General features: G+C 47.1%; 1 protein-coding gene across 5 annotated transcripts in view; it reads right to left on the bottom strand.

The window, feature by feature from the left end:
- PAK5 (p21 (RAC1) activated kinase 5) overlaps positions 1 to 27860 on the bottom strand; it is a 288628-nt gene that overhangs the window by 11552 nt on the left and 249216 nt on the right. For all 5 annotated transcript variants that reach the window (XM_063918563.1, XM_063918564.1, XM_063918567.1 and 2 more), the window contains 3 exons: positions 5893 to 6384; positions 4030 to 4163; positions 225 to 351 (listed from right to left, as the gene is read on the bottom strand). In XM_063918563.1, the coding sequence (XP_063774633.1) occupies positions 225 to 351; positions 4030 to 4163; positions 5893 to 6384 (753 nt within the window). The remainder of the gene's footprint in view (positions 1 to 224; positions 352 to 4029; positions 4164 to 5892; positions 6385 to 27860) is intronic.

Here is a 27860-nt window from a genome sequence, read left to right as displayed (position 1 = left end):
TTAGTTTTTGTGGGGGATCCCAATAACTAAAATTGCTGGCAAACACCACAGAGAACCCCAAACCCCCCCATGTACACACACACATACATGCTACCCCTGATTAGCACCTTACATATAAATGAAATTCCAATGAAAGCAATGGTAATTTGTTCATTCCTTTTTGTATCAGTCAATAAAGGGATACAGTGAAACTGCCATAGTAGAACACAGTAGAACTCACTTACCCTTCCGTCACTGGTGAGCAGGATGGAGTCACTTTTTATATCCCTGTGAATGACTCCCTGATTATGCAGATAGGACAATGCTTTCAGAACAGAGAAACACACTGTGGCTATTTGCTCCTCATTCATCCTGAAATGTAAGATCTCAGAGTAATATATATACATCACAAACTCAGCAGTAATCATATGGTGTATGTCAGCAAACTAGAAACTGGTTGTTATAAAACACAAGTGAAGTTGGCTTACACTCCCATGACACAATCACAACACTTCCACAACAGAATAGTTCCGTGTATCCGCACGGTCGCTGCCCAGTTGCCACCCATTTTACAGAAAGAGTGGTTCGAACAATCGGTCTCCATCCGAGAAGGTGCGTCTGATCAGGTGCAGGTGCTGATTTCTTTCTACAGAACCAGTAACTGATTCCCACAAGATCCGTCTGCACACCCACTTGCATTAGAATCAGGCCCAATGAATACAAGCCCTCGCCTGGACATACTGGGCCTAATTCAGACCTGATCGTAGCTGTGCAAAATTTTGCACAGCTACGATCGAAAACTCAGACATGTGGGGGACGCCCAGCACAGGGCTAGTCCGCTCAGCATGTCAGGCCCCCCCCCCGCACAAGTACAAAAGCATCGCACAGCAGCGATGCTTTTGTACTTGAAGAGTGTCTCCGTGGCAGCGCACTGACAGGGAGCTATCCGCCGCTGTGCTGGTCGCAGCGGCTGCGTGTGACATCACACAGCCGCCCCAGCCTGCCCCTCACACGGTCCGGGCATGCCTGCATTGCCCGGACCGCACCCCATAAACGGCGGCCAAATGCCGCCGGCCCGCCCTCTCTCGCCCAGCGACCAGTCAATCAGGCAGAAGCGATCGCAGGGCTGAGACAGCCGACGGCTGTCTGGCATGCGCCGGCGCACTTCAGACCTGATTGCCTGCTGTGCGAAAACGCACAGCACCGATCAGGTCTGAATTAGGCCCACTGTGTTATGTAACGAATGTAAGTACAATATTTGAACACAGTCGCATTTACATGTAGGACATATATATTGGGCAGAGGTTTTTTTTAAAACTGCAAAATAGACTTACGCCAGGACACACTCCTGATTAACTCTAAGGGGGAGATACATCAAAAAGTGGAGCGAGATAAAGTAGAGAGAGACAAACTAACAACCAATCAGTTCCTGTAATTTAAAAAAAAATAGTCTGTAAAATGACAGCTGGGAGCAGATTGGTCAGTACGCTATCCCTCTCCACTTTATCTCTCTCCTAGCTTTGATAAATCTCCCCCTAAATCTGTCCGCATATTTAAAATTTCTCCCATTCCAGCACAACATGGTTTCGTCAAGGTGCAAAAATTGCCTTCCCAAAGGACTTCCTCCAGATTCTAAATGAAGTCCAAGTTCATACAGTACATTCTTTAATTAACGTACCCTGCAGAAATACATAATGCATTATGTTTTCATTACAGTTTCTTTACAAATAAAATAGTGATTATGCTAAAATATTTGCGGCGGGATGCAGTACGGGATCCTGGCTTGTCATTGTTTTGTCTCCAGGAATACTTTTCACCTTCAGGACTTTACTATCTTGATTGTGATTAACATGAATGAGAAGCTCTGCAATTCATCAACGTCATGGGAGAATCTAAGACGATTTGCATTTTGCCTCTGAGTTTCCTTCTGATTCCATGAGTAATGTTTAAGTTTGCAGATCCTCCTGTGGGTCTGCTTGGAACGCCTTGAGACCCTTTTAAGTGATTTAATCTCACTGTGCCCCAGGCATGGAAAAGAGAATCTAAAATGTGAAGGTGTCCGTACACTCCACAATTCTGCCGCCTCCTGAGGCTGTTACACAGTCAGGCTCAGGCTGTTTTCATTTGTCTCAGATCACTTCATGTATGGGTCCAAAACAACTGTTTCTTCTGATCAACATCTCAGCCGGATCTCCAAATGCTGATTGGGACTAGTGGAAAATGTACAGTAGCTGGATGATGGCTACAATCTGTAGACGTGTACAGTCATCATTACCCAAATGCACTTCCTGTGCCCCACGCAGTGTTTAGCTGTATTGTGACCAACTAGAGCAAGAAGGAAGACTGATGCCACCTAAACCTTAACTGTAACCAAACAATGCATCATCCTGCGACCAAATTCAGTCTTCACAGTCCTCCCACAACACATGTACAGATTTATTAAGCCTGGAGAAGGGATAAAGAAGTGATAAGTAGAAGGTGATAACGCACCAGCCAATCAGCTCCTAACATTTTTTTCAAACCCATAATGATTGGCTGGTGCGTTATCACCTTCCACTTATCACTTCTTTATCACTTCTCCAGGCTTAATACATCTGCCCCAGAATTCTTTATTTTATTTATTTGTAAACAGCAACAGCATAATGAAAAAAATTAGGAAACGACAACGACAATCCCAAATCAGAGTTCGATAACATCGTACATAGGTAAAGGTGCAGTAACTGTTGCTTTATGTACATTTGTGTGCACAGTGCAGGCCATTGGGAAACAAACGGGCATTTAATTAACATATCTTTAAAAACATCCAACTGTGGCATTGTACCCTTAAGCTGGGTACACACCTGACCAAACCACCGGACAATTTTAGTAAGCAATAAACACTTACCAATCAGCCGCTTAATGGGCGGGATTCAATTCTTTTCACCCCATTGCACACCCAGTCTGTTTCTGCCCTCAGGGGCGTGGTATCATTATTTCAGCTCATTACCCCCGAAGTAGCGAGGCTCCCAACTCTTTACACAGCTAAACCTGATCACTATGGGCACAATATGCGCGATAACGGAGATCATTTTAGAAAGGAAATTGGGCGTGATATATCATTTCAATCCCACCCATTATATCTGGCCAGACCTCACAACTGGATGGGTGTTTAAATTTGCCCGCACAGTTGTGATGTTACTGTCATGGCGGTCGCATAACGGGACGGTTGGTGTGTCGCTCGTACTCACATGCAGATGCACTGATATAGCTGCATGATGCATATTTGCATCAGTTGTGCTGCTGGGCAGACCTGATATGTCTGAATTAAGTCGTTCACAGACATATCAGCTGTACACCCCCCATCCGCTAGTGATAAATATGGTAGTTCATCAACTGTATGAACAATATATCACATGGGCCCTCATTCCGAGTTGATCGCTCGCTAGCTGCTTTTAGCAGCAGTGCAAACGCTAAACCGCCGCCCTCTGGGAGTGTATCTTAGCTTAGCAGTAGTGCGAACGAAAGGTAAGCAGAATAGTGCTGAAATTTATTTCAAGCAGTTTCAGAGTGGCTGCAGACCTACTCCTTCCTTGCGATCACTTCAGTCTGTTTAGTTCCTGCTTTGACGTCACAAACACGCCCTGCGTTCGGCCAGCCACTCCCCCGTTTCCCCAAGCACGCCTGCGTTTTTACCTGACACGCCTGCGTTTTTATCTGGCACGCCTGCGTTTTTTAGCACACTCCCGGAAAACGGTCAGTTACCACCCAGAAACAGACCTTGTGTAAAACTACATACTTTTGTGTGAAAGTACGTTGCGCGTGCGCACAGCGGCCCGTACGCATGCGCAGTTTTGCAGTTTTTATACCTGATTGCTGTGCTGCGATAATCGGCAGCGAGCGATCAACTCGGAATAAGGGCCATGGTGTGTACCCAGCCTAAGACTTGATGCTGGCAAATGTCAGTTTGCAAGATGCTAAATAATGCCAAGGTACCAAAATATAACGTTCGCCCTTCCGGTTCCAAAATGTGTCAATTTGTGTTGAGTGTTTGAGTGTTTAATTGTCACATACCTGGTGTGAGTAACGATGTCTGTCAGTGCTCCACCTTCCAGGAATTCCATTACAACCCACAGCTCGTCCCCAACCAGATAACTATTGTACATGTCAACAACGTTTTCGTGATGGTAATCCCTCATGATCACAACCTGTCACCACAAAAATTAATACAAATTATTTTTTTAATCCAAATTGTTATTTTTTTCAAATCTGCTTTTGAAAGAAAAAATATACAATTGTGCAGAGCATCAGGCCATCGGTATCGAACGTATAGTGCCAATTTATGACAAATTACTAAAGCTTCTAAAACAGGCAAGTTGCCCATAGCAACCAATCAGATTCTGTCTATCAATTTCTAGAACGCAATAGAAATGTCACAGGCAAAATCTGATTGGTTGCTACACCTCCACTTTTAATTGGTTGCTACACCTCCACTTTTCATTTCTGAAGCATTAGTAAATGTACACCATAGGGCAAAAAGAAACAAAAGAGTAAATCAATGCAGAGAAAGTTAAATAAAAGATATAAACATATATAGAAAAAAGTGGTAAAATGTAATAGCCAGAGCAGGGGCGCTTTAAGAGAGGAGGAGGAGGCCTGTGTGCTGCCTCCTCCATTCGGGCCCCCTCCTCTCTGTTGGCAGCGCTGGAGAGTCTGAGCACTACAGGGCTGAGACTCTACTGCACATGGGCAGATCACGGGGAAAATGGCGCGGTGGCGATTTTCCCAGTTATTTCTCTACTGGCATGTGCAGAATACCGTGAAAATGGCACCTGCACAATTTTCACAGTGATTCCACAGCACTGCTGACGTCGGCGTGGTACTCCGGAGATACGCCAGTGAGCCAGCGAGAAGCAGGCTGTGTGGGACTTCATGCGAGTCTGGCCGGATTTTTAAAACGGCAATCATTTACACAGCAAAACCAACCTGCTTTTTTAGTGTAAATGATTGCCACCTTAAAAATTTAGGCAGACTAGCACAAACTCCCACACAGCCTGCTTCCTGCAGGCTATCACATTTTACCCCAAATATTTAGTATTACTTAAAAAATGACGGAAGAAATTAATGAAAATGTTGATTAATCTTGTACGATATCAATTGTTCCTGATTTACAAACAAGGATTAAAGTAGAGGCTGAGGGTCCCCTATCAAAGTGTAGGGATTGTCAGTCATATTGGGAGATCTGCCTAATCTTCCTGCGGTGTGGGGGACTACCTGAAAAATCGTGAGTCTCCCGCAACTTCCGGGACAGTAGGAAGGAACAAATCAATATCACCGTAGAACGTTTCTGTTGCAGTGATTTCTGCCATGGTAAAATAATGTAGATTGCGGCAAAAAGTAAATGTTTATTGTTGTGGTAAGTGCCGCTCTAATAAATAGATCCCTAAGTTAAAAACAAGATGTTTTATGAGTGGGCTGTATGTTCTAATGCATACACGTAAGCACATTTTTTAAATCTAAATATTTGAAAATAACAAATTAGAGTGGAAAGGGAAGGAATATCTGTTACTAGTGGGGAAGCTATCAAGCAGTGTACAGAGTGGAGAAGTGGATCAGTGAAGAAACCGCTCAGTCGGCTTCTAGGTAACATTTACCAAAAACATTCTATCAAATAATGGGCACAAGCTGCTTTGTTGCTACTGTCAACTTCAACACTGGTCCAGTGATAAAGTGGAGAGAGGTAAAGTACCAGCCAATCAGCTCCTGCCATTTTTCAAACACAGCCTGTAACATGGCAGTTAGGAGCTGATTGGCCGGTACTTTATCTCTCTCCACCTTATCACCCTCCAAGGCTTAGTACATCTCCCCCATAATAGTGACAATTCATGGCTTTCGTTTCTTCCCTGCTGTTTTCTAAGTTGCATAAATGCCTCATACCTCATTAAAGAGCAGCTCCCTTCTCTGCTGTTTCCTGAGATCCATCTTCTTCACGGCTACTTGCTTCCCCGTGTGCTTCTCCGTTGCTATACATACGATACCTGTTGAGCCTTCTCCAATTTTGATGAAGTCATCCAGATATTCCCTGGGGTCTCCGGGGCTGACCACCAGCTGCAGGGCTGCTCGGAACTGTTCATGGGAAACCCTAGATGGCTGCTGATCTGAGGATGAGCCCCAGCTGGGAGGGGGGTAAATACTGGATGACGTACTTGGAGAGCTGGGGTAAGAAGATGTGGACATGAAATGGGGGCTCCCATGAAGGGGTGGTTGATGGTAGGGAGATGGCTTATGGTAAACAGATGGGTATTGGTAACTACTTGAGGGGTAACTGGATTTGTTTTGAGACTGAGGTAGCTTTGTAGGACCTCGTGGATATGTATCAGACCCAGTGAGTGGGGGGCTCAGGATAACCTGGCCTCTATCGTAGTCTGCCTGCAAAACAACCAGAACACAATTCACATAAATCGAATGATATATTAGTTGTATTATATAAAGATATAAACAAGTGCTGCATACAAAGCATTCATTGAACTAAGCCACAGGTTCTCAAACTCGGTCCTCAGGACCCCACACAGTGCATGTTTTGCAGGTCTCCTCACAGAATCACAAGTAAAATAATTAGCTCCACCTGTGGACCTTTTAAAATGTGTCAGTGAGTAATTAATACACCTGTTCACCTGCTGGGTTACCTGCAAAACATGCACTGTGTGGGGTAATGAGGACCGAGTTTGAGAACCCATGGTCTATGGCCTTTCTGCACCTAATGGGCCCTACACATATAAAGATCCGCCGCCGAGCTGCCCGACGGCGGATACGGCCGACGGGCGACCCAGCGGCGGTGGGTGGGGGTGGGAGGGGGGGCAGTGACGGGGGGAGTGAAGTTTCTTCACTCCCCCCATCACCCGGCTCCATTGAAGTGCAGGCAAATATGGACGAGATCGTCCATATTGGCCTGCATGTACAGCCCACGGGGCACCAGCGATGAACGAGCGTGGGGCCACGCATCGTTCATCGCTGGTGACTCCACACTCAAAGATATGAACGTTATCTCGTTCAATAATGAACGAGATCGTTCATATCTTTGAGGAATATCGGCCAGTGTGTAGGGCCTATAAGGAAACATCTAATCTACTTATAAAATTAGGAAACCTCACTGATCTGATGGGTTTTCAGACACTTTCACCTTTCTAAAATCAGTGAGATTATTTGTACATAATTGCATGGTGATTTTGCTAATGACTCTGTAACAGATTGCCCCTGCTCTACATTTCACAATGCAGAAATCAGTGTTCTCTGTGATTGTGAGAATGGTGATTTCTTGAATGTTTGAAAGAATAGAATTGCCTTTATTAAATTTGCAAATTGGCAGTTAAATCAATATAAAATAGATATCACTCAAAGATAGATCTCCTTGAAAAAGTACAGATGTGACCTCATACAGCTTTGCTGTAGTCGCAACTAACAGCCCATCTTGGCACGCCAGGTCGATTGAGAATCTTCTCATGTCGGGCGTCTTTTTTGCCTAAAATGCGTCTTAGTCACAACGCAATACAACAAGGATGCACGAGAAGACTGCTGGTTAATTTGATATATGACACTTGCATATCTGTGTGCGACTGAGTCTGAATCAGTATACAAAGTGCTACAATGTAGCAGCTGCAGCTTTTTTCCAGTTTTGCTCCGTATACAGCCTCAGCCACACACAATATACAAGTATCAAATTAGTCAGCACAGTCTCCTTGCGTTGAATGGGTCCTGGAGGCCCAATCTTGCCAGGCCTCTCATACTGCATGACACATTGAGGCTGGATGTATGAGGGCGCATCTGTTTAAACTGAAGTGTCCATTTATACTGTGCTTTAGTCCCTCTCGATGTGCCAAGTCCCGGGAGAGTGCGTCCTTTTCGCTCAAAATGTGTGTCTTATTGGCACAAATTAAACTACTGGAAGTGACAAAGCTGCACTGCTAGCATATGCAGACTGTTCAGATTTCCGTCATTTGTACATCTGTATGCGACTGAGTCATGCCAAGTTCCGTTGGGATCAATCTGCTACCTTTTATGTGTATAAAACAAATTGCTGTGCAGTACGGTGCTGCTATTGAGTGATTATTTGCCACTGTTTGGAAAACCCTACGGCACATCATTTCCCATGAGTGTATGCCGGGGCCGTTGTTGAGTAAGAAGTTGCTACAATTAGGATTGGTGGTGCAAAACCATGGGCGTTCCTGGGTGGTGACTGGGAGCGGAGGTGGCCTGCAGTGAACACAAAAAAGGCTGACTCTTGGGTGTATTACTGGAAAGTCAAGGACAGCTTCTCTCCCAAACACAAAGCGCAGCCACAGAGACCATGTTTAGAGAAATTTCAGTAGGCTGATGGTTGGTATCTCAGTCCTTGAACATTCTGGGCCTGATTCAGCGATGTACAGATGTGTCCTCCTACATTCTTGCTGCAGTCACGTTAAACAGCCCTTCTAGCCATGCCGTGACTCAGTAGCGCTGAGAGTCTTTATGTGGAACTTTTTCCGTTTAAATGCGTCTAAGTCGCATTGCTATACGAATAGGACGCACAAGCAGCTTATGCTGATTACAAAGATATGCTATATTCTGTGAGTGACTGTGGTTGTATCTGCATACAAAATGCAATGTTGCAGTGATTTCCTGGAAATCACTGTTATGCAGCATTACGTATGCAGATACAGGCACAGATACAGAATGTAGGCATGCTGCATGTCATTGTAATCAGCATAAGCTGCATGTGCGTCCTAGCCACATAGTGATGCGAATAAGAAACATTTTCGGCAAAAAAAGTTGCCCAACATTAGCAGAGCTGCCCCCCGGCTGACTCACTCCAGGCATCTTCTGTTGCATGGCGTTTTGGGGCAAGCTGTATGAGGGCACATGTGTATGCAAACCTGATGGTTTGCTTACATCTCCGATGGTGGGCGGGCTACGTATGTGCCGGACCCGTTCTGCGCATTAGCAGAACGAGCCCTGCGTGTTCGCGTTCAGGGAACCCTAAGCTGCAGCCTGAATGACAGGCTGCCAGCATTTGGGGACTGGAGGTGGACGGAGCTGGACAGCATTACTGAAAACACTTGGATCGCCGATGCTGGCTGGAGGAGTATTTTCCTGCAGACATTTACACTATTGATCCTAGGTCCAAATACACAGCAGTGATGTGTTCTGCGACCATTTCTGAATCAGGCCCTCAGGCGCACAGAGCTACACCAGGGAATGCCCTTGTAGCGGCATTAGTAGACACAACTATGTCAAAAGATGCAGCCGCCTCTGCATCCCACTGAGAATCAGGCCCTCTGCCTCTTGTGTGTATGGCTGCACAGCACCCTTCTCTTTCTGTTGGATAGAGCTCTCAGCATCTGTTACTAATCCATGTTTATGAGTAATTGCACAACATGACTTCTTTTGTTCTGTACGCTGCATGTAATTGTCAGTGTCTGCTATTCCATATACAAAGGGCCACTTCTATTCTGCAAGCTCCGTGCAACTGTCAGCATCTGGCGTACTTTCTGCATGTGTGATCAACTGCACTGTGCCACAGCTCTCCTGCTTCCAGGATGCCAACCCTCATGTCAGCTCATTATTATCCTTTGCATAGGAAATTGCACAGTACAACTTATAATGGAGATTCTATATATATTTCTCAATATTTTTTTTCACAATGGGTTTTTTTTTTTTTTTAGTTTTGGGTGTTATTAGGGGAAAAAAAATAAAATGAAATAATGTATGTTATTTTTGCTTTGCTGCGTCGGAGGGTTCCCAAATATGATTACTGTTCCAGAGCAGATCGTCTCTCATATACAGATTCAGACTCAGTCACACACAGATGCACAAGTGTCACACATGAAACTGATCAATGCACTCTAGCAAAGTAGTTTGTCGCTTTCATTTGTTTTATGCGAATACGACGCACATTTTAAGCGAGAAAGACGCGTGACGCTGCCAAGGCACTCGGGACATGGTGTTCCGAGAGGGGCTGTTTAGTGCAACTGAAGTCACATCTGTATTACCTGGAACCACATAAGAGGCGGTATGTACTAAAGGGAAAATGCGATAAAACACCCCGTTTTCGGGGGTTTTATCACATTTTCGTATGTACTAACCCTCGTCCACCGAGTTTCGCCCCTGAGGGTATCGCCATCTCTGGATGGCGATACCCTACAGAAGCCTATGGGCTTCTTAATGCTGGAAGCTAAACTCCTCTTCCCCCTAGCAACGCAGCCGGAGGTCCTTCCGGCTGCAGGGAGGAGGAGGCCTGCTAAGTGCAAGGTGATAACTCACCAGCCAATCAGCTCCAATATGTAAATTAACAGTCAGGAGCTGATTGGCTGGTGCGTTATCACCTTGCACTTATCACTGCTTTATCACTGCTTAATCACTCCTCCAGGCTTAATACATCTGCCCCAATGTTAGTTTCTACGCATGAATACAGTTTCTCTTACGTCCATTCAAGGGGGGGTCATTCCGAGTTGATAGCTCGCTAGCAGTTTTTAGCAGCCATGCAAACGCATAGTCGCCGCCCACCGGGGAGTGTATTTTCGCTTTGTAGGAGTGTGAGCAGAGCGCCTGCAAAAACATTTTGTGCAAAACAAGACCAGCCCTGGACCAACTCTTCGTGTGCGTTGATTCCAGCGTTGGAGGGTTGGCTTTTGACGTCACACACCCGTCCAGAGTTCGCCCAGTCACGCCTACGTTTTCCCCGGCACGCCTGCGTTTTTCCAAACACTCCCTGAAAACTGTCAGTTGCCACCCAGAAACGCCCACTTCCTGTCAATCTTCTTGCGTTGTGCCGTGCGACTTAAAGCTTCGCTAGAACCTGTGCAAAACCACAAAGTTCTTTGTAGCCGTACGTCGCGCGTGTGCATTGCGGTGCATACGCATGCGCAGAAATGCCGATTTTTAGCCTGAATGCTGCGCTGCGAACAACGGCAGCTAACGATCAACTCGGAATGACCCCCAAAATGTGATGTGCAGAACGTATTTCAGAGGTGTCACCAGTGTTACTGCAACCTTCTCTTTTATGATGTGAGATGCAAGTCTCCATATCATTGAATACAAGCTGCCTAGTTATAAATGCTCCTTCCCAATCTACTACCCAGTGAAACAAAACATGGTATTTCACAGCTGAAACTTTTAGTGGAAGTTTTAAACTTCTAATGGAAAGCGCAATCTTGAGTCCATCTAAATTAACAGCATTGTACACTAACATTGATAAATTGCAGAGAGCAGAAGTACCCAATTGTTTTGTGCAGACCATTTGTTAGCTTTTAACTTCACCCAAAACTGTATTTCTATCACGGTATTGTTAAAAATAAAATGTGTCCCAGTGACTAATAGCTGCTGCAATGGCCTGACCAACAAACATGGAGTAGGGGGGCTGCTTGATCAGAGCTTGGCTTAAGTCTACAACAAAATGGACTATGCACAACAGACTATGGGGGTCATTCTGAGTTGAAATGCGCATGTGCAGTCCCGACCCGATCACTGCGCTGCGACAAATTGCAGCGAGCTATCGGGTCGGAATGACCCCCTATGTGGGAGGAACAGGGGGCATTGTGCTGAAAATCAAGGCCACACCCACTTCCCTAGTAATGCTGACAGGCAATTGTCTAAAAAGAAAAAAACCTGCAGGGAAAATAAGAGAGTCCTTATTTAAAAGCAAAGGAGCATAGATCTGGGCTGTTACCTTTAGAAGGAAAGGTTAATGGATTAGTCTACCAGCATGCTTTGTTATGCTGACGGCCTGGCAAATGGAAGGAACATGGGAAACAAGCGCAGACAGAGTTTCGGCAAAGCAGCAGAATGCACCAGAAAGCAAGAGGCATTGACCCAGATGGGCCTCCAGATCTTGACTGTCTAGTTCATACACAGTACTGTACTTGGCTGCGAACCGGAGAGAAAGATGAAACGGAACAGTGGCATGAGAAAGTCGCATGAATTCCATCCTCTGATTTCCAACTACCACAACTGGCACTAAAAAACATTAGTCATCAGGGAGAGTGATAAGAAAAACCATCATACAAGAATCCATAGGCCATGCAGAGCAGCTGCATTTACCAGTTAAAGGAAAGCCAGCTAATCACAGCATGCTATTACTGACCTTTACAGATGAGCGGGCATGAAGTGACATTTTTTGTAAAGTGAGAGTTTATGGTTCAAATTGATCAGAAACAATGATGCTGGATGGTTCCTCCTACCCCTGATGGCCCAATGGTGAGCTGCATCAGAAAATAACATCAGCTCCAGCCAATGACTGCAGACAATCAGCGCTGGGGGATGGAGGGGTTGGGGGGACTTGAGAAGATGGCATGATGAATGCCACGCAGGAGTGCCAAATGCCTGAGTAGCTGCAGCAGGAGGCTGCTTTCCCAGGGCCTGGTCATCAATTCTCTGCAACAGATTGTGACTTAGTAAGGAGAGCTAGTCACCAAAGTAGGTCTCCTGGAAGTAATTTTGCCAGGGGAATTGAAAGACGAAATCTTCCAGCTCAAGCTTAGTAGCGTCAGAGAGGGGCGGAGACCCTCCTCACCATCCAATGTGTGGACATGGAGAAAGGAAAGGAATACTCCATCTGCCACTGAGTGTAATATTAAATGTGTCAAAGGTCCAGACAAATTTACAGTACAGGTTGAGTATCCCATATCCAAATATTCCGAAATACAGAATTTTTTGAGTGAGACTGTGATAGTGAAACCTTTGTATTCTGATGGCTCAACGTACACACACTTTGTTTAATGCACAAAGTTATAAAAAATATTGGCTAAAATGACCTTCAGGCTATGTTTATAAGGTGTATATGAAACATAAATGCATTCTGTGCTTAGACTTAGGTCCCATTGCCCTGATATCTCATTATGGGATGCAATTATTCCAAAAATCCGATATCCAAAATACTTCTTGTCCCAAGCATTTTGGATATGGGATACTCAACCTGTATATTCAAGAATAGTTAATCATCCTGAACTGGTTAAAAAGAATAAAGAGATAGAATACTTCCTGCCATCCTATGGAATTCTCTCTGCCAGCCTATGAAACACTCCCTGCCAGCCTATGAAACACTCCCTGCCAGCCAAAGGACTACTCCCAGACTGTAAAAATGGTCAGCAGAGACCCATGTAAGGTATAATCTGTGTGTATCACCACTTCCTCTCATACCCCTTTTACACTTGCAGAAAAATCCTGGGATATTGCACGTGAACGCGCATCATCCCAGGATTTTTGTGAGTGTGTTATGGGTACAGGGACAATTTCCCGGGACGAGCATCCAGGGATTTCAACCCAGGTCTCGACCTGGGTTGAATCCGGGACCGTCCCGGGATGCGGTGCAGTGTGAACGGGTATACCGGGTCAAGGAGACCCGGCACCCGTTCTCTGCATAGGAGGAGGCGGTGCTTGGAGAAGATTATCTCCAAGCACCGCCTCCGCTAGAGTCAGCGGTGACGTCACCGACCCGGCAATATGCCGGGTCGGCCCGCTAATGTGAAATGGTCATTCCCGGGAATGTGTCCCAGCAAATATACCGGGACACATTCCCGGGAATGACCCAAGGCTGCGAGTGTAAAAGGGGTATGAGTGATGTGTCAGAGTTCATTAGCAGCTACTACTGAGCAGTGCTACTGTACCTTCTGTAAGATAAAATCCTGCTTTATTCTTGCAAGAAACCTATTAACCAATGGCGTAACTATAGAGGGTGCAGGGGATGCAGCTGCTATGGGGCCCAGCGACTTGTGGCGGCCCCAAAGGCAATCCCTCTGCACACTCTAAAAAAATAAGATTTTACTTACCGGTAAATCTATTTCTCGTAGTCCGTAGAGGATGCTGGGGACTCCGTAAGGACCATGGGGGAGAGACGGGCTCTGCAGGAGACATGGGCATTTTAAGAAAGAATTTAGTTCCTGGTGTGCACTGGCTCCCCCCTCTCTGCCCCTCCTCCAGACCTCAGTGAGAGAACTGTGGCCAGAGGAGATGGACAGTACGAGGAAAGGATTTTTGTTAATCCAAGGGCAAGATTCATACCAGCCACACCAATCACACCGAATAACTTGTTATAACAATCCAGTAAACAGTATGACAATAACATAGCATCAGTTCACGCCCGATGCAACAATAACGTAACCCTTATTGAAGCAATAACTATATACAAGTATTGCAGAAGAAGTCCGCACTTGGGACGGGCGCCCAGCATCCTCTACGGACTACGAGAAATAGATTTACCGGTAAGGACCATGGGGATTATACCAAAGCTCCCAAACGGGCAGGAGAGTGTGGATGACTCTGCAGCACCGATTGAGCAAACATGAGGTCCTCCTCAGCCAGGGTATCAAACTTATAGAATTTTGCAAAGGTGTTTGTACCCGACCAAGTAGCAGCTCGACACAGCTGTAGTGCCGAGACCCCTCGGGCAGCCGCCCAAGAAGAGCCCACTTTCCTAGTGGAATGGGCCTTGATCGTTTTAGGTAACGGCAATTCTGCCGTAGAATGCGCCTGCTGAATCGTGTTACAGATCCAGCGAGCAAGAGTCTGCTTTGAAGCAGGGCCGCCAAGCTTATTGGCTGCATACAGCACAAACAGTGCTTCTGTTTTCCGGACTCTAGCCGTCCTGGCTACATAAATTTTCAAAGCCCTGACCACATCAAGGGACTCGGAATCCTCTAAGTCCCGTGTAGCCACAGGCACCACAATAGGTTGGTTCATATAAAAGGATGAAACCACTTTTGGCAGGAACTGAGGACGTGTCCGCAATTCCGCTCTATCCATATGGAAAACCAGATAGGGGCTTTTATGTGATAAAGCCGCTAATTCCGACACTCGCCTAGCCGAAGCCAGGGCTAATAACATGACCACCTTCCAAGTGAGATATTTCAACTCCACCGTTTTCAGTGGTTCAAACCAGTGTGACTTTAGGAAGCCCAAGACCACATTAAGGTCCCAAGGCGCCACCGGAGGCACAAACGGAGGCTGAATATGCAGTACTCCCTTAACAAAAGTCTGAACTTCTTGGAGAGAAGCCAATTCTTTTTGAAAGAAAATGGCTAGGGACGAAATCTGGGCCTTAATGGAGCCTAATTTAAGGCCCAAATCCACTCCAGTTTGTAGGAAGTGAAGGAAACGGCCCAGATGGAATTCTTCCGTTGGAGCATTCCTGGCCTCACACCAAGAAACATATCTTCGCCATATACGGTGATAATGTTTTGCTGTTACTTCCTTCCTAGCCTTTATCAGCGTAGGGATAACCTCCACCGGAATACCTTTTTCCGCTAGGATCCGGTGTTCAACCGCCATGCCGTCAAACGCAGCCGCGGTAAGTCTTGGAACAGACAGGGACCCTGTTGCAACAGGTCCTGCCTTAGAGGAAGAGGCCACGGATCTTCCGTGAGCATTTCCTGCAGATCTGGATACCAGGTCCGTCGTGGCCAATCTGGAACAACGAGGATTGTTCTCACTCCTTTTCTTCTTACTATTCTCAACACCTTTGGTATGAGAGGAAGAGGAGGAAATACATAGACGGACCGGAACACCCACGGTGTCACAAGGGCGTCTACCGCTACTGCCTGAGGGTCTCTTGACCTGGCGCAATACCTCTGCAGCTTTTTGTTGAGGCGGGACGCCATCATGTCTATCTGTGGCAGTTCCCACTGACTCACAATCTGTGCGAAGACTTCTGGATGAAGTCCCCACTCTCCCGGGTGTAGGTCGTGTCTGTTGAGGAAGTCTGCTTCCCAGTTGTCCACTCCCGGAATGAACACTGCTGACAGTGCACTTACATGATTTTCCGCCCAGCGAAGAATCCTGGTGGCTTCCGCCATTGCCGCCCTGCTCCTTGTGCCGCCTTGGCGGTTTACATGAGCCACTGCGGTGATGTTGTCTGACTGGATCAGAACTGGTTGGTCGCGAAGTAAGGCCTCCACTTGACGTAGGGCGTTGTATATGGCCCTTAGTTCCAGGATGTTGATGTGCAGACAAGTCTCTTGACTTGACCAAAGACCCTGGACAATTTCTTCCCTGTGTGACTGCTCCCCAACCGCGGAGGCTTGCGTCCGTGGTCACCAGGATCCAATCCTGAATGCCGAATCTGCGGCCCTCGAGAAGGTGAGCACTCTGCAGCCACCACAGGAGTGACACTCTGGCCCTGGGGGACAGGGTGATCAACCGATGTATCTGTAGATGTGATCCAGACCACTTGTCCAACAGATCCCATTGGAAAGTCCTCGCATGGAACCTGCCAAAGGGAATGGCCTCGTATGAGGCCACCATCTTTCCCAGGACTCGAGTGCAATGATGCACGGACACCTGTCTTGTTTTCAAAAGGTTCCTGACCAGAGTCATAAGTTCCTGGGCTTTTTCTATCGGAAGATAAACCCTTTTCTGGGTCGTGTCCAGAATCATGCCCAAGAAGGGCAGACGAGTCGTAGGAACCAACTGCAACTTTGGGATATTGAGAATCCAGCCGTGTTGTTGTAACACTTTCAGTGAAAGAGATACGCTGTTCAGCAACTGCTCTCTTGATCTCGCTTTTATGAGGAGATCGTCCAAGTACGGGATAATTGTGACACCCTGCTTGCGCAGGAGCACCATCATTTCCGCCATTACCTTGGTGAAAATTCTCGGAGCCGTTGAGAGACCAAACGGCAACATCTGAAATTGGTAATGACAGTCCTGTACCGCAATTCTTAGGTACGCCTGATGAGGTGGATAAATGGGGACATGAAGGTACGCATCCTTTATGTCTAGTGACACCATAAAATCCCCCCCTTCCAGGCTGGCGATGACCGCTCTTAGCGATTCCATCTTGAACTTGAACCTCTTCAAGTATAGGTTCAGAGATTTTAAATTCAATATGGGTCTGACCGAACCGTCCAGTTTCGGAACCACAAACATAGTCGAATAATACCCCCTTCCCTGTTGAAGGAGGGGAACCTCGACCACCACCTGCTGAAGATACAATTTTTGTATTGCATTTAACACTATCTCCCTCTCTAGGGGGGGAGACGGTAGGGCCGATTTGAAAAACCGGCGAGGAGGCACCTCTTCGAATTCCAGCTTGTAACCCTGAGACACAATTTCTATTGCCCAGGGATCCACCTGGGAGTGAACCCACATGTGGCTGAAATTCCGAAGACGCGCCCCCACTGGCCCCGACTCCGCCAGTGGAGCCCCAGCGTCATGCGGTGGATTTTGCAGAGGCCGGGGAGGACTTCTGTTCCTGGGAACTAGCTGTATTGTGCAGCTTCTTTCCTCTGCCCCTCCCTCTGGCAAGAAAGGACGCACCTCGGACTTTCTTGTTTCTTTGTGAACGAAAGGACTGCATTTGATAATGCGGTGCTCTCTTAGGCTGTGAGGGAACATAAGGCAAAAAATTTGACTTTCCAGCCATAGCTGTGGAGACCAGGTCCGATAGACCTTCACCGAACAATTCCTCACCCCTGTAAGGTAAAACCTCCATATGCCGTTTTGAGTCGGCATCACCTGTCCATTGCCGAGTCCACAGGACCCTTCTGGCAGAAATCGACATAGAGTTTATTCTAGAACCCAGCAGACTAATGTCTCTTTGAGCATCTCTCATATAAAGGACAGCGTCTTTAATATGCCCCAGGGTCAATAAAACAGTATCCCTATCTAGGGTATCAAACTCCTCTGATAAGGTATCAGTCCATGCCGCTACTGCACTACAGACCCAGGCCGACGCGATTGCCGGTCTGAGCAAGGTACCTGAATGTGTATAAATGGACTTCAGGGTACCCTCCTGTTTGCGATCAGCAGCATCCTTGAGGGTAGCCGTATCCTGGGACGGCAGGGCTACCTTTTTGGATAAGCGAGTTAAAGCTTTGTCCACCCTAGAGGAGGATTCCCATCGTAACCTATCCGTTGGCGGGAAAGGATACGCCATAAGAATCCGTTTGGAAATCTGCAGTTTTTTATCTGGAGATTCCCAAGCTTTTCCACATAACTCATTCAGTTCGTGTGAGGGGGGAAAAGTTACCTCAGGTTTCTTTCCCTTATACATATAAACCCTTGTGTCAGGGACCGGGGTTTCCTCTGTGATGTGCAAAACCTCCTAAATTGCTATAATCATATATCGGAGTGATTTAGCCTACTTTGGCTGTAACTTTGCATCATCGTAATCGACACTGGAGTCAGAATCCATATCGGTATCTGTGTCAACAATTTGGGATAGTGGGCGCTTATGAGACCCAGACGGTCCCTGCGACATAGGTTCAGGCACGGGTTGAGACCCTGACTGTCCCAATGCATCAGCCTTGTCTAATCTTTTATGCAAAGAATTAACATTATCATTTAAAACCTTCCACATATCCATCCAATCAGGTGTCGGCGCCGTCGGCGGAGACACCACATTCATTTGCTCCCGCTCCTCTCCCACATAGCCTTCCACATCAGACATGTCGACACAAGCGTACCGACACACCACACACACAGGGAATGTCCTTTCTGAAGACAGTTCCCCCACGAGGCCCTTTGGAGAGACAGAGAGAGAGTATGCCAGCACACACCCCAGCGCTATATAACCCAGGAATAACACAGTAACTTAATGTTAACCCAGTAGCTGCTGTTTATATACTTTTTTGCGCATAATTATGTGCCCCCCCTCTCTTTTCAACCCTCTTCTACCGTGTATCAGCAGGGGAGAGCCTGGGGAGCTTTGATAATGTCGATATTATCTTAAACCATAAAGCTATACCTCTAGATACACTTTTACCGTGGAGCCGCTATGGCCGTTAGGCTGAATACACGCGCTACGCACTTTGTACGCTATTTGCGTACAGAGTCCCGTACGTGGTACGTACTTGGCGTACCCACGCCGCGCTGATTGTACAGAGTACGCACAGCGCGCGCACACACAATTGATAACCTTTAAACCTTGTTAGTGATACAATGCAATGATATGACTACACTTTACAAAGTACTGCAACGACGTTATACCTTAAACCTTAAGTAGCGCTGACGGTATAAAGTACCCGCAGTGCGTACACCTTATCAATACTTATAAACCTTATACAGTTAAATATGCTTTTAAACCCTTGAAGGAAAGTGAGGACACAACACCGATTTGTAGTTGAAACCACAGGGTTCTAAGGCCACCGTGGATTATTTCAAAAGGTAAAACAGTACAAACCATACACTACAGGCTAACAAGATAAATCTAAAACAGAGTAATGGCTACAGTCAATGTACATACGTGAGAATGTTCGCAAGCGCAACCCGGCCGGTCCTCCGCTTGTCAGGTAGAAAGCGTTCAGAGTCTTCTGACCGGCCAGGCAACAATGGGCTTTATACACAACTTACATACACAATACAATGGTCACTGTAATCTCATTGTCCATTGGACACAGAGATGTGTCCTTATATTACAGGAGAGGTCATAGGTTGATTTGAAAAGATGGGCGATGTCTTTCCCCAACTGCTCTGGTGGGTGGTATCCACTGGATTCCCGCCGCATACATAATATACAGTAAATACAGTTAATATCTATATTCTACTTCTGCACATAACTATACGCTGGAACATGCAATCTTTCTCTAACCAATACCGGAATGTTACCCTTAAAATACCCTACAGCTGGATACTAGACATAACCTTCTAACCTTTATCTAAACCCTTCCTATCATGCAAAGGCGAATCCCTTAGTCCTGGATCTGTTTAAACTGTTGATACTAGCTGATGTGGTGTAGGGGAACTATGTGTACAAAATGTACTATTTGGGTTAAATATGTAATGTTCTAATAACCCTCTGCGCGCTCACAAACTCCGCCGTAAATACCTATACCATGCGCATGATCGCAGGAGCGATCCTACACAAATTACGGATATGTGCACGCATGGCGGACTGAGTGCACGCGCAGCGGGCATGTGCATGGGGTTAGTACACGGTATATGCATTACAATATTTTTCGACTTTGAAAGCTTCCTCTCAGCGTGCTGTGGAGAAAAAATGGCGCTGGTGAGTGCTGAGGGAGAAGCCCCGCCCCCTCGGCGGCGGGCTTTTGTCCCGCTTAAATTTTATTTATTTGGCGGTGGCTCCTACATATATACAGTGCCCAGCTGTATATATGTGTTTATTTGCCAGAATGAGGTCCCAAATGCTGCCCAGAGCGCCCCCCCCCCCTGCGCCCTGCACCCTAACAGTGACCAGAGTATGTGTAGGTGTGTGGAGCAATGGCGCACAGCTGCAGTGCTGTGCGTTACCTCCAGTGAAGATCACGAAGTCTTCTGCCGCCTGTGAAGTCTTCTTGCTTCTCATACTCACCCGGCTTCAGTCTTCCGGCTCAGCGAGGGGGATGGCGGCGCGGCTCTGGGACGGACGGCGAGGGTGAGATCCTGCGTACCGATCTGGAGCTAATGGTATCCAGTAGCCTAAGAAGCAGGACCTAGCTTCAGAGAGTAGGGCTGCTTCTCTCCCCTCAGTCCCACGATGCAGGGAGTCTGTTGCCAGCAGAGCTCCCTGAAAATAAAAAACCTAACGAAAAACTTTCTATCAGCAAACTCAGGAGAGCTCACTGAAAAGCACCCAGTCTCCACTGGGCACAGAATCAAACTGAGGTCTGGAGGAGGGGCAGAGAGGGAGGAGCCAGTGCACACTAGGAACTAAATTCTTTCTTAAAGTGCCCATGTCTCCTGCGGAGCCCGTCTCTCCCCCATGGTCCTTACGGAGTCCCCAGCATCCTCTAGGACGTTAGAGAAATAAATAATAATTATAAATAATAAATTATAGAAGTTGCAATGGCCTTGCCTTCGGGACCCCCACAAGCCACCAAGCCCTAAGCTGCATCCCCTGCACCCTGTATAGATAAAGGGGCCGGCCATGTCTGTCTTTCTATGCCCCCTCTCATCTGTCCGTCTATGCTCCCTCCCGTGCTTATGTCTATACCCCTTCAGTCCGTCTATGCCCCCTCCCATCCGTCCGTCTGTCTATGCCCCTTCCCGTCTGTACAACTATGGGCCTAATTCAGACTGGAACGCTGCTACAGCAGCGGTCGCAGTCTGATGCCCAGTGAAGCCTGCGCACATGCAGAAGTCACACTGCGCGTGTGCACACAGTGAGATGCGATCGCCTCTGCCTGTCAATCAGTGAGGGGGCGCATTTGTGGATTTGCGGCGGCGTTGGATGGGTGCAGTTCGGACAACACAGGCATGTCTGGACCTTTGTTGGGGTGGGTCGCGGCAGCTGCGTGACATCACACGCAGCCAATGCAACCCAAAAGATGACGGGTAGTCGTTTGCCTTTGCAGCTAGGATGCGTAGGCAAAGGGCTACTTGAACCATGCGAAAGCATCGCTGCCGTGCGATGCTCTCGCATGCCTGCGGGGGGGGGGGACCTGCCGTGCGCTGCTTTCGCATGTCTGCTGGGGAGAGGGGGGGAGAAGAATCCGCCATGTGGGGCGGACTTGCCCTGTGCTGGCCATCCCCCCGCTTATCAGAGAAAATGATCGTAGATGTGCGTTTTTGGTACGGCCCCATCTAGAATACTGTGTTCAATTCTGGAGGCCATATCTTCAAAAGGATATTAATACATTAGAGCCTGTACAAAGGAGGGCAACTAAAATGGCCTACATCACAAAACATACCCAGAAAGACTAAAAAATCTCAATATGTATAGTTTGGAGCAGAGAAGGAAAAGGGGGGGGGCATGGTAGAAACGTTCAAATATATCAAGAGTTTAAACAAAGTCCAGGAGGGAAATATTCTTCAAATGAAGAGAAGCAATAGGACACGAGGACATGCACTGAGACTGGAGGGGGGGAGGTTCAGGGGAAATTTGAGGAAAAATTACTTCACAGAAAGGGTAGTGGACAAGTGGAATAGCCTCCCATCAGAGGTGGTAGAGGCTAAGAGGTAGAGAAATTTAAACATGCATGGCATGGACATAAGGATATCCTTCCAAGAAATAAGGATCAAATAAGGTATGAGATAAAAATAAGGTAAAAAAAGGGGCAGACTGTATGGGCCAAGTGGTTCTTATCTGCCATCAAATTCTATGTTTCTATTTTCTTTTGGTACTGTCTCTCCGTCTGTCCACCCATGCCCCCGTCCGTCCATCCCCCTTCTGTCCGTTTGTCCATCTATGCCTCCACCCCCATTCTGTGCTGTAGCCAAGTAGTGTCTCTCTTGCTCGCACCTTCTACCACGCTCTCCCCACTCTCTTTATCTGTCTTGCTCCTCTCTTTCTCACACGTGTCTCTCATTCCCTCTTTTTCCATGAAAACCTTCTCTCTCCCTCTCTAACTCGCTCCTCTCTCTTTCTCTCTCCCTGATACCCTCTTTCTCTCCCACTCCCCTCTCTCTTCTGCCCCTAAGGGACATTGTAGTGACAAAGGTTGGGGGGGTCGTGGGGGGGGCTTTCAAGATTTTGCTTTGGAGCCCACAAAGTTCTAGTTACGCCCCTGCTATTAACTTTTGACTTCCTTTGTTCTGCAGACAAAAGATACCACTGTAACCCCTTTCCCGGCTGCCCTGTATTTAACCCAGTGTTCCGAGTCAGCTCTGTGTCTGCTATCCTGCAGCTTTGATCCAAAGTATACCTGTCTAGGGTGGCAACAAATATGTATGTGGCAGATGGGGGCATTACTATTCTTATGTTCATGACTCCATTTTAACTAACCCATTATTTAATCAGTATACATTGGCCCCTTAATATTGGTTACATATTAAATATTATATTGTCTACATAAATTGAAATGCCATTTTTACAAGTTATTAATTTGCGCCAATAATAAAATAATTATGTCCCCCATGAATATATTTATTAATAGTTTTGACCCTTTAATTAAGTATTGACTAGTGACACATTAAGAGATGCTAGGAGAGCTAGGAGATAATCTGCAACAGTTCAATAATATCTAATTCAAGTTTCTAGAGGTGCTTCCTTGGTAGCCAATGCGGAATTAACAAATAACAACACAAAGAACGTTGCTACCTTAACTAGGCTGACCATAATATCCCTTTAAACTGGGACACTCATAAATTACACAGGTTCTTGGGCTGATTAAAACCAGGTGACATACAGACTTGAAGTCAGCCAGCCACAGAACCTGTGTAATTGATTAGTGTCCCAGTTTAAAGGGATATTATGGTCAGCCTACTAACAAATATATTATATTATGGTTTACGTTCAAAATCCCATCTGTCGGGATACCGGCAACCGCAATACTAACGCCGGAATCCTGACAGCGAGATCCTGAAGGTAAGTATAGCCAGGAGGCTTAGGAGTAAATTTACTAAGATTGGAGTTCTATCTATGATGGGATGTTGCCCATAGCAACCAATCAGATTGTACTTCTCATTTATCTAGCACCTTCTAGAAGCTAATACCTGGAATCTGATTGGTTGCTATGGACAACATCTCATCTTTAATAGAACTACCATTTTAGTAGTGTGTGTGTGTGTGTGTGTGTGTGTGTGTGTGTTAGGATTAGGCTGCGGGGAGAGATGGTTAAGGTTAGGAAACACCTGGGAGGGGGTTAAGGCACTAAGGGGGGAGGGTTAGGCTTAGGCTGCGGTAAGAGAGGGTAAGGACTAGGGGGGGAAGTATAATACTTACCGCGCCCCTGTCAGGATCGTGACTATGTTCTGTGCACCCAAAATCGTGGTAACCAGCTTTCTTCTGTTCTTGAATTATTTACATACTGTATGTGTGTATTTTCTCTTACGTCCTAGAGGATGCTGGGGACTCCGTAAGGACCATGGGGTATAGACGGGCTTCGCAGGAGACATGGGCACTATAAAGAACTTTAGAATGGGTGTGCACTGGCTCCTCCCTCTATGCCCCTCCTCCAGACCTCAGTTAGTTCCTGTGCCCAGATGAGACTGGGTGCATTATAGGGGAGCTCTCCTGAGTTTCTCTGAAAAAATAATTTTGTTAGTTTTTTTATTTTCAGGGAGCACTGTTGGCAACAGGCTCCCTGCATCGTGGGACTGAGGAGAGAGAAGCAGACCTACTTAACTGATAGGCTCTGCTTCTTAGGCTACTGGACACCATTAGCTCCAGAGGGAGGCGGAACGCAGGTCTCCCCTTGCCGTTCGTCCCGGAGCCGCACCGCTGTCCTCCACACAGAGCCGGAAGACAGAAGCCGGGTGAGTATAAGAAGAAAGACTTCACAGGCGGCAGAAGACTTCAGATCTTCCCTGAGGTAAGCGCGCAGCGGTAACGCTGCGCGCCATTGCTCCCACACACAACACACACGGCAGGCACTGATGGGTGCAGGGCGCAGGGGGGGCGCCCTGGGCAGCAATATAAACCTCCAGGACTGGCAAATACATATATATGGGCTGCGGAGGCAGTAGATATAAAAATCCCCCACCAGCATTATAAAATTGAGCGGGACCAAAGCCCGCCGCTGGAGGGGGCGGAGCTTGAGTCCACAGCACTAACCAGCGCCATTTTCTCCACAGAGCACTGCAGAGAAGCTGGCTCCCCGGACTCTCCCCTGCTGAACACGGTGACACAGGGCAGAAAAGAGGGGGGAAAGGCATTTGTAAGGCGCAGTGAGTGTATTATACAGATAATTATATATATATAAAAGCGCTATATTATCTGGGAATTTGTTTCCAGTGTCAGTTGGCGCTGGGTGTGTGCTGGCATACTCTCTCTCTGTCTCTCCAAAGGGCCTTATTAGGGAACTGTCTCCATAGAAATATATCCCTGTGTGTGTGTGTGTGTCGGTACGAGTGTGTCGACATGTCTGAAGCGGAAGGCTCATCTAAGGAGGAGGTGGAGCAGATGATTGTGGTGTCTCCGTCGGCAACGCCGACACCTGATTGGTTGGACATGTGGAATGTTTTGAATGCAAATGTGACCTTATTACATAAGAGGTTGGACAAAGCAGAGTCCAGGGACAAAGCAGTGAGTCAATCAATGGCTTTGACTGTGTCACAAGGCCCTTCAGGGTCTCAAAAACGTTCTCTATCCCAAATAGCAGACACTGATACCGACACGGATTCTGACTCCAGTGTCGACTACGATGATGCAAGGTTACACCCACGGGTGGCCAGAAGTATTCAGTATATGATTATGGCAATAAAAGATGTTTTGCATATCACAGATGACCCCTCTGTCCCTGACACGAGGGTGCGCATTTATAAGGAAAAGAAACCTGAGGTAACCTTTCCCCCATCTCACGAGCTGAACGAGTTATTTGAAAAAGCTTGGGAAACTCCAGACAAAAAACTGCAGATTCCCAAGAGGATCCTTATGGCGTATCCTTTCCCTGCACAGGACAGGGTACGGTGGGAATCCTCACCCAGGGTGGACAAGGCTTTAACGCGCTTGTCCAAGAAGGTGGCGCTACCGTCTCCAGACACGGCAGCCCTCAAGGATCCTGCTTTTTAAGGTAGTTTCCTGTCTGCGATCAGGAAACTACCTTAAAATCAATTTATACGCATACGGGTGCTTTACTCAGACCGGCAATAGCATCGGCATGGGTATGTAGCGCGGTTGCAGCTTGGACAGATACCTTGTCAGCTGATTTGGATACCCTAGATAGGAATACCATTTTATTGACCTTAGGTCACATTAAAGACACTGTCTTATATATGAGAGACGCTCAAAGAGACGTTGGGCTGCTAGGTTCGAGAGCCGACGCCATGGCGATTTCTGCTAGGCGAGCCCTGTGGACCCGCCAATGGACGGGTGATGCCGACTCAAAGAAGCATATGGAGGTTTTACCTTACAAGGGTGAAGTTTTGTTTGGGGAAGGTCTCGCGGACCTGGTTTCCACAGATAGCGGGTAAATCTACCTTTTTGCCTTTTGTTCCCCCACAGCAAAAGAAAACTCCAGATGCAGTCCTTTTGGTCACATAAGTCCAGAAGAGGTCGGGGCTCATCCTTCCTCGGAGGTAAGGGTAGAGGTAAAAGAACGCCTGCTTCGGCTAGTTCCCAGGAACAAAAGTCCTCCCCGACTTCTACAAAATCCACCGCATGACGCTGGGGCTCCACTGGGGGAGTCCGCACCGGTGGGGGCACGTCTTCGCCTCTTCAGCCAGGTCTGTGGTCTATCAGACATGGAATTTTGGGCGATGGAAATTGTATTGCAAGGCTACAAACTGGAATTCGAAGAGGTGCCCCCTCACCGATTTTTCAAGTCGGCCTTGCCAGCTTCTCCCCCAGAGAGGGCAGTAGTGTTAGCTGCAATTCAATAGCTGTGTCAACAGCACGTGATTATCAAGGTTCCCCTAGTCCAACAGGGAAAAGGGTACTATTCAACGCTGTTCGTGGTCCCGAAGCCGGATGGCTCGGTCAGACCGATTTTAAATCTAAAATCCCTAAACCAGTACAAAAAGTTCAAATTCAAGATGGAATCGCTCCGGGCAGTGATCTCCAGTCTGGAAGGGGGGGGGATTTTATGGTGTCGCTAGACATAAAGGATGCATACCTTCATGTTCCAATATATCCTCCTCATCAGGAGTACCTGAGATTCGCTGTACAGGACTGTCATTACCAGTTTCCGGGAGTGGACAACTGGGAAGCAGACTTCCTCAGCAGACACGATCTCCATACAGGAGAGTGGGGACTTCATCAAGAAGTTTTTGCAGAGATAACAATTCTTTGGGGAATTCCTCAAATAGACATGATGGCATCATGCCTCAACAAGAAACTTCGGAGGTATTGTGCCAGGTCAAGGCTCAGGCAGTAGCGGTGGACGTCCTGGTGACACCATGGGTGTTCCAGTCGGTCTATGTGTTCCCTCCTCTTCCTCTCATCTCAAAAATATTAAGAATCATAAGACAAAAAAGAGTGCAGACAATACTCATTGTCCCAGATTGGCCTCGAAGGGCCTTGTACTCAGATCTTCAGGTAATGCTCACAGAAGATCCGTGGCCTCTTCCTCTCAGGGAGGACCTGTTACAGCAGGGGCCCTGCGTGTTCCAAGACTTACCGCGGTTGCGTTTGACAGCATGGCGGTTGAACACCGAATCCTAGCTGGGAAAGGTATTCCGGAAGAAGTCATCCTTACACTGATAAAGGCTAGGAAGGAGGTGACGGCGAAACATTATCACCGTATCTGGAGGAAGTATGTTTCTTGGTGTGAAGCCAAGAATGCTCCTACGAAGGTTTTCTATCTGGGCCGTTTTCTCCACTTTCTACAGACAGGAGTGGATATGGGCCTGAAGTTAGGCTCCATTAAGGTACAAATTTCGGCCCTATCTATTTTCTTTCAGAAGGAATTGGCTTCTCTCCCAGAAGTCCATACTTTTGTAAAGGGAGTGCTGCACATCCAGCCTCCTTTTGTACCCCCAGTGGCGCCATGAGACCTTAATGTGGTATTACGGTTCCTAAAATCTCCCTGGTTTGAATCGCTTCAGTCGGGTGAATTAAAATTTCTCACTTGGAAGGTGGTCATGTTGTTGGCCTTGGCATCTGCGAGGCGGGTGTCCGAATTGGCGGCCTTGTCTCACAAGAGCCCCTGTCTGATTTTCCATGTGGATAGAGCGGAGTTGAGGACTCGTCCTCAATTTTTGCCCAAGGTGGTTTCATCGTTTCATATGAACCAACCTATTGTGGTGCCTGTGGCTACGGGTGACTTGGAGGACTCCAAGTCCCTGGATGTAGTCAGGGCCTTAAAAATCTATGTAGCCAGGACGGCTCGGGTTAGGAAAACAGAAGCACTGTTTGTCCTGTATGCAGCCAACAAAGTTGGCGCTCCTGCTTCGAAGCAGACTATTGCTCGCTGGATCTGTAACACGATTCAGCAGGCTCATTCTACGGCAGGATTGCCGTTACCAAATTCGGTTACGGCCCATTCCACTAGGAAGGTGGGCTCTTCTTGGGCGGCTGCCCGAGGCGTATCGACTTTACAGCTTTGCCGAGCAGCTACCTGGTCGGGTTCAAACACTTTTGCAAAGTTCTATAAGTTTGATACCCTGGCTGATGAGGACCT

This window comes from Pseudophryne corroboree, chromosome 4 (assembly GCF_028390025.1).
Source record: "Pseudophryne corroboree isolate aPseCor3 chromosome 4, aPseCor3.hap2, whole genome shotgun sequence".
NCBI lineage: Eukaryota > Metazoa > Chordata > Amphibia > Anura > Myobatrachidae > Pseudophryne > Pseudophryne corroboree.
This window is presented reverse-complemented; position numbering and strand designations above follow the sequence as displayed.